The 9,825-nt window shown below is 37.6% G+C and overlaps 2 protein-coding genes across 2 annotated transcripts; both read left to right on the top strand.

Annotated features, from left to right (window-relative positions):
- The first annotated feature begins 1,860 nt into the window (after positions 1 to 1,860).
- Positions 1,861 to 2,876, top strand: LOC110067126 (beta-4C adrenergic receptor-like). Its single transcript, XM_089271577.1, has one exon. It carries the CDS (start codon positions 1,861 to 1,863, stop codon positions 2,809 to 2,811), a length of 951 nt encoding a protein of 316 aa, XP_089127703.1. The 3' UTR covers positions 2,812 to 2,876.
- A 4,822-nt stretch (positions 2,877 to 7,698) lies between these two features.
- LOC110067137 (5-hydroxytryptamine receptor 4-like) lies at positions 7,699 to 9,264 on the top strand. Its single transcript, XM_020774430.2, has one exon. The coding sequence runs from the start codon at positions 8,196 to 8,198 to the stop codon at positions 9,159 to 9,161; it is 966 nt and encodes a 321-aa protein (XP_020630089.2). The 5' UTR covers positions 7,699 to 8,195; the 3' UTR covers positions 9,162 to 9,264.
- Positions 9,265 to 9,825: the final 561 nt, after the last annotated feature.

The following is a 9,825-nucleotide window of genomic DNA, read 5'->3' as shown; positions in this document are numbered from 1 at the left end:
CATGCCGTAGCAGTTTATATTACTGACAGGGAACAATTTAATTTCAAGAGCTGTAGCCGCTATAACCGTAACAGCTGTAACCGAAAAACAATAATCAAGGTTTCCTAAAATGTAGATATTTTGAGCAAATGATATATACCAGAGGCCATTTGTACAAGTCAAAGTTGGCCTTTATTAATTCCTCGCCAAGAGACACAAATGGCGGCTGTACAATTACGCTTAGTTAAAAAGCTACAAACAAAACTTCAAGAAACTGTTCACAAAAATTTCAAGTATAAGAATGAAATTTGTGCCAAGCTTCCTTTTCATAGGATCCTTTTTACGTCCCGGCTGTCTTCGTAAAGAAGCATGACATTTTGAGCATTTAAGCCGCGAAAACCACCATTATAAATTATGCAAATTTCAAACTTCGCCCGTCAAATAAATCGTTGGAACTTTAAACTATTTTTCCTTGAATAAGTTGACCCAAACAAGTACGTTTTGGCGAAATAAAAAAAGATCGATTTTTCGGGATTGTTTCTCGATTCTCGACATTCTGAGAAAATCATTAATATATTCTTAAATCTGAAAATTGTTATTGTCCCTTAATTTTCTGGTAAAAAAGCCAGTTCATTCGCTGGAATGACAGTGTTGAGCAGATCACCTCATTATTTTGAGCATGGACAGAATCGAAAATAGGCGCACACGCTAATTAAACCAGATTCCGTGTGTATTGAATGTTGAAAATCTTGACGCGCTTAAGTGAGGCTGGATTTCGAGTCTTCGGCATGTCTTCGGCTGTTCTTTTGATATCAAAAACGCACATGAAATGGCTTTTCCTTTCATTAGAAGAACGCAACGTTTTAAGACTTAGAAGATACGCTATGAAGATTAGCTAGAAGCATTTAGAGTATGCAGAAACTAGAGAACGGAAGAAGGTCGAACTAGCGCACAAGTGGTTTTTGAGCGCTTTGCCGCAGTGTTAAATACATTTAAAATGCGATTTAAGTTTCCGTATTCGGCACAGGTGAAAGTTTAGCAAAAGGACACAAAGGCCTCTTTCGACAAGATCCGGTTCACACGAAACAGAATTTAAATAAGTTCGTTTGCGGTGTTAGACGCAGTTTTTTCCTTCGTTGTGGCGAGGATAAAGTTCTGCGCAAAATCGTCGTTCAGTGGAGGTTTTCGTCTTCCTGGTAGTCCAGGAAATTATAAAACCCTCCGCGAAGAATTTTTATTGGCATATAGTTGGAAGTTACGTGAGCGAGAATCCTAAAGTGGAATATTTGGAGGTAATTGAAATTATTATGTTTTTTTTTTTGAAGGATAAAGCCAGTTTTCAATCCAAACTTGGCCTCTATATAATTATGTATTTTGAGGAAGAGTATTTTGAAGTTTAAAGTTTCTTTTTTTCCATAATGGGTCGTGTTTCTATACCATTTTATAAAATTTTACTGAAAAGTAAGCAAAATTTATCGCAGCATTGATGCGGCGGATTAACCTGTAATTCCTGGCGTCGAAATAAGCCATATTTGTACGAAAGCATCGATCGTTAAACAGTAAAAAGAATATCGCAAGTGTTTGAAGAAGGAATTTCATTACTATTACTGCCTAATACTTTTGCAAGTCTTCGCAATTAGAAAAGAACGGCTTTCTTCTTTTTCATTCTATAGCATTCTGTTTCCAAAACACTGTGAAGAACTACAAAGTGTCTTGGCAACCAACGTTTTGACAAACAAGACCCCGATTGCCTATTTACCAGTTTGTGGTTCCGTGGGAACAAAAACAAGCGAGTGAATTTGGAGGGAAGAACAGCTTCGACGAAACTCCAGCATCCAATCGAAATCGAGTGAAAAATCAAGAAAACAAAATATAGCGGCGATGTCGGCCGCAAACCTCTCGAACATAAACGAAGGTCACTGTTCCTGGCCGTTGCACCCCGGTAAGACATCATGCTTCGCACCGAACAGCTTGCATCTTCCACTGTTGGTTGTGGTTGTGATCCTAAACTGCACTCTTTCCATGGTCTCCGTGACGGGAAACGCTCTGTGGATAGCAGCCTATACCAAAACGCCAACCCTTCAGACGCCGTTGAACATGTGCCTTCTGAGTTTAGCGTCTGTTGGCCTCTTCAACGGCGCAGTGATGCAACCTTTGATAATATCAGACGCCATCTATTTCCTAGCTTGTCCTTTGAAGACTTGCTCTTTGGAGCACATCGTCACTGGAATAATAACTTTGGTGGCTGACAGCACCCTCCAAAACATTGCCGTCATCTGTATTGACCGTTACATAGCAATTCTCCACAGCGCTAAGTACTGCCAGTTAGTTTCCAAAAAGAGAATCGTAATCGCTTTTTGCACCTACGCACTCTTTCGTCTGTTTTTAAGTATCTGCGTTTTCACTGGAATCCTCGATTATACTGCTCTGGTTATCTCATCAATAGTTCTTAGCATTGTGATTGTCTGTTTTACTTGTATACGGATTTTTCTTCAGATTCGTCGCCTCGGAAGCGTTTCAGTCGGACCAGTGAACCCGGAGGAAGAAAGAAGGAAAGCTCAGGAGCGAAAAATCACCAAAACTATCGGTGTTATCATTGCAATTTCGGCTCTGTGTTACGGCCCTGCTCTAGGATATTTCTTCGCCAGTAAATTAACTGTCAGAAGCGAAGGCCTACATGTCATACTCTGGCGTTTTATTGAAACTGTGATGATGCTGAACTCTGTACTTTATTTCACAATCTATTTTGCTCGACACAGAGAGAAGCGAGCTGCAGTGCGCAAAGCTGTAAACGATGCTTATAACGCAATTAAAAATTGTAGGTGTCTTTAAGAAATTAGAAGATCAAACTGCAAAACAAACATGTAATTAGCAATAAAGTTAACTGTTTACTAACACCACGAGTTTATCACTTGCACGTATTTTACAACTGGTCGGGTTTTTAAGCTCCTGAGGGAAGATATGTATTTTATTTCCCTGCGTGCAAAATCATGAGAACCAAGTTTCCTGGTAAATATGGTTTGGCGCTGCGATAAGTATCTGTTTGAAAATTCGTTAAGTACTCAACTTAAAATGTTCTTAAAGTAAACAAAAGGATTGATTCAAAGTTTGCACATCATCGCTGAAACATAATTTCAGTTTATTTAGGCATTAGACTGATTTTAAATATATGAGTAAATTATCTGCACGTAAATTTGCGGATTCGTCGGTTAACTATTAAATTCTCCGGTTCGCGATCGATGAAACACAACAGCAGTGGTCTTTTTCGAGGAGATTTTCCACGTTCGCTGACTTGTTAGCAGCAGAACTTCCCCAAATGCCCAAATTAAACAATAGTTCGAAAATAGCCACATGATTTTGAAAGATATCATTGTGTGATTGCGACAGACTGCTTAAAAGGAAACATTTCCTCTTCAAATGGGGTTCGAAAGTATGTTTGTCTTTGCGAACGCCAACGCAATGTATTAGCGTCTGAGACAAATTTATTCACTACTGGAGAGATTTATCGAGTCCGATGTCTAAAGATTTACAACAAAATTAATCAAGCAGATAATCGAAAGTAATACAACATATGTATTATTAAATGCATATAATACATCGATGAAGGAAAGAAAAAGAGAATTCATTTCCGCTTCTCATTTTCTTTATGTCTTTATACTGAATTGAAAAACCTTTGAAAAAACCTCGACTCGTCGCCTAGACGTGCTTCCCAAAAGAGACAAACAAAACAAAACAAGAGTAAAAAAAAATGTGAAATTGCTCAACCTGGTTACAAAGATATCAGGAATGAAGAGTGGAGAAAATGTATTTTAACAGCGGTAAATAAATTTGTTATTTACTGAAAAGTCAGTGTAGCGGACCTTGGTCAGTACGACTGGTTCGCTTGCCGTATACAATAATTGTAATTAGACGCTTTGGAAAATATCGCGCTACCGTGTTTCTATTAATTAGAGTAAATTGTATACCTATGTTGGAAGGTGTAAACACGTACAATTTTATTAATATATGTTAATAGCCAAAAAGAGTTGTAAAAAGCAAATAAAAGCTTAGAATTTGAATAGCACGGATTAATTAAATAGCAAATAAATTCTCTACATGGTGGGCATTAGCACAAATATGATAATTTTCTTTCCCCAATTTTGCATTTTTATGAATTGAAAAAGTTGAATTTGGTTGGTAGAAGAAAACTAAGAGAAAACCACAATTTTTATAATTATTTTCACAAGGGTATGCGCATGTGATTTCTCCTTACAAGATCAGAACATCCTCAAATTGATCGGTAAAGAGAATAAAGAACATAATCAACTTACTGACGGATATTATCTTTATGTACGTAACCACTAACTCCTCAAAACTAAATTAGTGGAAATGTATGATATTCAGTAAGGAGAATTCACATTTAGAGTATGGACCGAATTAATACCATCTGCTAGAAATTTTGCAACAGCTGTTGGGTTAAAAAGCGATTTAAAACAAAGATATAGACTGCCACTAGGCTCTGTCTTTTCCTGGCGTGGGATGAAATGCCCGAATGCAAAGCTTCTTTCCGTAATTTGCATCATTTTAACTTATCCAGTGGATCGTAGAGGATTTCAGAAACAAAAACCAACTGCTCGTAGTCAGCAAATTGATAACGGTCAATTTTATTCTCAAGGTTTTTATTTTAAATTCTCATCAATCATTTTTGCAGATCGTTGTGAAGTAAACCTAACCAAGGAAAGATATTGATTCAGGAATTTACTTTTTACATATAATAATTTGCTCCCTTTTTAATAAAACAGCAAAATTAAAGGATTATCCGAAAATTTATTTTCAAACTCAAAATTAATTTACTTGTATTTTTGCACCTGTTGTGAGCAAAACCATCGCGCATGCCCAGAAATCGAGCGTAGAGAAACATGTTTTGATAAGTTATATAAGCTGAGGTAAGCGCGTGCGAAACAGTACCTCTGAAATTTACGTGAAAGTATAAAGGCAAGTGGTTGTGTAGCTATCAGCAATCCGCGCAAGGGAAGCTAGAAACAGTTTTTCAGTTGAAGTCAGGCTCAGTCAGAAGCTAATTGAGCTGCTCGGATGCTTAGATGTTGCTTACATGAGGCATTTTCGCTTTACGCGCACTTCCACTGGCAGACTCAGTGTTTTAACTACGGGTTCAGTTCTTTTTATGGTAACTACAGAAAAGACAACGTCAGAAAGAATATGATAGCGACTAATTCGCCGTCATTTTAGGCCCTGTCCACATTACCCCGGAGGCATTTGAAAACAGAGGTTTCACTCTGAAAACGCCCACTTGCTTTAAGCCGGGGAAATTTAAAATTGCAACAATCACCGGTCATTTTGGATTTGTGTTCGAGGACATCCCAAGCAGGGAAATCACGTGATTGTCGTGACGCCATCGTTGCCGAAAAGATCCGTTTTCAAAATGTCTTCCGTCCTCACGAAAACGAAAAGCCGGCGTTTTCAGATTCCGCCAGTTTGCTCCGCTTTCTTGAAGGAATATTGCGGACGGAAGGCGTAAAGCTGGGTTTTGGTGTAGTGTGGACGAAGCCTAAAGTTTTGCCGAAGTACAGAAAAAATCTTTTTGATTTCTATTTAAACTTGGCCAATAGATGTGTCTCATCCTACCTGCTTGTACTTTAAGGGTTTATTTTTGAATAATCAAGCCCGTAAAGCTATAATGAAGCTTAGGGTGTTTTTAGCAGGTCATACTGTTGCTATGGTAACGTATTGTGTCACGAAAATTATAACAAGGGGTTCACGTTTGATTGGGCAGGTTTTTGATATCATGATTGTAGTATCAACTGATAAATGGTAGTTAAAATGACCCGTCAAAAGTCTTGGAGAGTGCTGGAAACTGTCTTGAGCCACCTTAAAGTCCGTTAAAGGACGTTGCTTTTGCTTTCCTTGAAAAAAGCGCAGAGCTCGAGTTTGATGTTAACAGCCATTAAAGCACTGGTAGTTAAATCCATCAGTCTAAAATCATTGCCTATTCTGGTTTAAAAACTCGGTACTTAAAACGTTTGTTTTGTTTTTTTTTAAGTCTTAAAAGACTTTTTTTTGAAAAAAACCTAGGTGTATGAAGATGTTTTAAAAACAATGCGTTTTAAACTTTCTTTCAGCTAAGGAGCATTAAAACTAAAAATAAAGGAGTGTAAAATAAGTTTTCAGTAAAACCGAAGGCAGCAGTGAACAAAACCAGCTGGGTTTTTAAAATAGCCTCATTGCGCTGCATTCGAGAAGCCTTTTAATTAAGGCTTCTAAAACATGGATATACAATGGTACAATTTAGATGCGATATCAACTACTTATTAACCGAGAGTGAGGTCTTTACGGGATTTCAAATCAAGATCGTTCTGTGTTATATGGCAAAGTCGAGGTTTGAGATTTTCCCGTAAAGACCGAATGTTTCAGGTTAATAAGTTGTTTATCATATAGCTTTTTGCTCTCTCTTTGCAGGCTCGTGGGCATTACGGGAGAATAATGACCCACAGTTAGCCAATCAAAGAACGCGTTAGATCGGCTACAAACACAATCCATCTAATAAAGATGCATAATTCGATATTGCCGTATGAATATATAACACGAGGCAATTTAGAAGAGGCACATAAACATTTGTAAGTGGACTTAAAATTTAGCATTATCAGGTCTGATCTATAACCATGTGCCTATAAAAGATTTTGTTGACTCATATCAATGAGAATTACAAAAGGCCATTTATTATCTTTTAAAATTATTTGCCAATAGTTAGAAAGCACCATTGAACTATGCCGATTTTAATATAGAGGTATAAGGTTGTACGCTAGAGGTGTTTTTACATATAGTGATAATGATAGAAATAAGAGCTTCTAATTAAAACAGTCATCGTTCGTGAGAAACTGAGATAGAAATAAACGGTCCAAGTTTTTCATCTGAATAGCCTACATGTGTCCACGCATTGAGCAAAAATAATAAAAAAAACCAGACATTATGGCAGACATAATGTAATTTATGTCAAGGCATGGTGCTCACATGATAACTCGCTAGGTCAGGCTGAACCAGGTACTGCAAATCTAGCCAATGAGGTTATAGGGCGGTGCCAGGGTTAACTAAGTATATTGAGGTATTTTCCTAGTAATTCTTCCTTCTCTCCCTTGTCATCAACTCGTTCAGATCTCGAGCAAAATCTTTCCCTCCTCCTCCCCTTTCACCTGCCTGCTGATTATTATCATTTATAATGGTATTTCATATTTCTTCTTTTAGTCGTGTACTACGTGGCGGATTTTTGGCGTCCCAATTTTTTATTCAGTAGGTTAATCGGTTTACATATATTGATGTGCTATGATTCTGTTAGCTTTGATCTCATTTAACCTGGCCCAAGCGTGGCCAGATTTATCCAACACAGTTGTTTGTTTATGTTTTGAATCTGTTCCTTATCAGAAAGTACGTAACCGGAAATGCAAGCAGAGTTCGCGCAGTGTTGGGCCTTGTTTTGAACACATGCCTTGATATAAAGTATTTTTTTTTATAAAATTCTTCTGAACTTTGTTCTGCAGAGTGTAAAACATATCAAGTCACTCGCAAGAATTATTTGTGCACAAATTATAGTTCAAAGCATGTATTATTAAAGAGTGTACCATTAATTTACAGCCATAGTAAGAGTTTATTAGCTACAACATTTTTTTCTCTACTATACATTCCGTAATAAATCTTGCATTACATTTTCACAAGTGTTATCTCTGTGCAACTCACTTTACTGGCCAAAACAAAAGTGAGAAGAATAGATGAAAAATATGTTTGTCATTTTTCCATATTTGCTTGTGCAAAAGAAAAACCTAAAATATTTAAGGTGGCTACAGATTCCCTGTGGAGAATTTTGCAAAAAAATATTATTCTAAAAGGTGACCATTTTGTCTATTAAAAAAGTGGTTCACGAACCTTTTATACCTCAAACTATAAGCACTAGACGTTAAAAGTGTTCTTGACAATTTATGCTCTTTCCAAACATCAGCCCTTTTGTGAAGAAAATATTCCGGTCGCTAATGATCGTGGATTGTCTTAAAATCGACAGTATTAACATTTTAATGTCAGCTGTTTTAAGGTGAAACTATCAATGCATAAATTGTTAATTGAACAATACATCACAAAACAGGTGGGCTGTTTGTGCGAAGAAACTCACAGTTTCAATCGAATTGAAGGCGCGAAGACGACTGCAACAAGAAAAACTTCGAGCAGTTTTCATGATGTATCCAGAACTGGCAGAACGACCTCTTGCTCTGAACATTCTTGAGCCAGCGATCCTGTTAGTCATGGCCATTTTTTGTTCAATCGGGAATATTTTGATCTGCGTTGCTGTTTACAGAAACCCACGACTTCGCACATCTACTAACCTTTTTGTTATCTCGTTGGCAATCAGCGATCTTGTTAACTCATCAATCGTTATGTCGCTAGCTGTTGGTGTTTTAATCACTGGGAAGTGGCCTTATGGTGAAATTATGTGCAACGTGCATGCCTTTTTCACCCTATTCTCCGTTTACGTCTCACCGACAACCATGGGCCTGGCTGCCTTCAACAGGTACATTCGAATCGTGAAGTCCAACAGATATCGACGAATGTTTACACCTTTCCTTTCCATAATGTACATCGGTGCAGTGTGGTTATTCGTCGCTGGGTACGTTTCCATTCCCAAACTAGCTGGCTTGACAAAATACGGGTTTATACCTGGGTATGCTGTGTGCACCATCATTCATCCCACAGATGCAGTCAAAATAGCGCATTACAGTATCGTGGTGTCCCTGTTCCTCGTTCTTCCATTCAGCGTCGCAACCGTGTCTTATTACAAAGTGTTTAAGACCATCAACCACCATAACTTCAACATGGTTTCGACCGTTCAAAATGTTCAACATGAAGGTCGAATAACTGTCAGGGAAATAAAAATCACTAAGTCTCTCGCGATTATCGTGCTAGCCTTTGGACTGTGTTGGATTCCATTTTGGGTCATCGCCGTGATGCAGCGATTTACATCAAGTGTGGTGCCGCGAAATGTCCAGCTTCTGTGCACGTTTCTGCTGTTCTTTTCCAGTACAGTTAATCCCTTCATATATGCTGGCACAAATGAGGCGTTTAGGGCAGAGTTTCGCCGCGTTTTGTTATGCAAAAACAATGAAAGAATCAATCCTCTATCAAACATGCCGCGTACGGGGTGAAAACAGCATACGTTTGATACGAATCGAGCCTCCAAAGTGGGTCATTGATTGAAGGCTATCACGAACTGAACTGAATAAGAAAGGTGATACTTGTTGAAAGAAATTTGAAAAAACTAGCTGCTTCTATCCACGAAGTTCAGCAAAAACGAGGGATACGATTCATTTGTGTAAATAGTGTGTCAAAGACTGTGTATTATTATGTTAAAGCACGACATTTTACCAATGAATAGCCTTTGATATAAAGGCTTTCCAAATAGGGTAATTAACAATGGTTCAGCTTTGCTTTACAAAAATTACGTTTCTGAAAGAAGCAGTTATTATTGAGCTTTCTGAAAACTTTTTTCGTGTTAGGTACGAGCTAGGTATTGTTAAATACTCTTAATTTCCTTGATTATTATTATTACTGAGAAAATTACTTCATTGTCTGATTATTACTTCATTAGCTGAGAGCAGACCAACTTATTGCCAATTCTTAATTTGCACTGCAGTGTAAATTAATGCGCGCACGTTCGCAATTTTCTCAGTCATATGCATGCACATGAATAATAAGTGAGTAATCGTATGAAAGCTCGAGCAATCAAGGATTTGCACTTATCGCGATATTTGAATTAGAAAATTCTTTCAAATTGCACTCGTCTAAAGGCTCGTGCAATGTTAGCTAATT

Source organism: Orbicella faveolata, unplaced genomic scaffold (genome assembly GCF_042242905.1).
Source record: "Orbicella faveolata isolate gen_17 unplaced genomic scaffold, um_ofav_v1 contig_34, whole genome shotgun sequence".
NCBI classification, from domain to species: domain Eukaryota; kingdom Metazoa; phylum Cnidaria; class Anthozoa; order Scleractinia; family Merulinidae; genus Orbicella; species Orbicella faveolata.
The sequence above is the reverse complement of the archived record's forward strand: the minus strand, read 5'-3'. Positions and strand labels throughout refer to the sequence as shown.

What these genes read in the sequence shown, in the direction of transcription:
- LOC110067126 (XM_089271577.1), top strand. Translation starts at nt 1,861, where the DNA reads ATGTCGGCCGCAAACCTCTCGAACATAAACGAAGGTCACTGTTCCTGG.
- LOC110067137 (XM_020774430.2), top strand. Translation starts at nt 8,196, where the DNA reads ATGATGTATCCAGAACTGGCAGAACGACCTCTTGCTCTGAACATTCTT.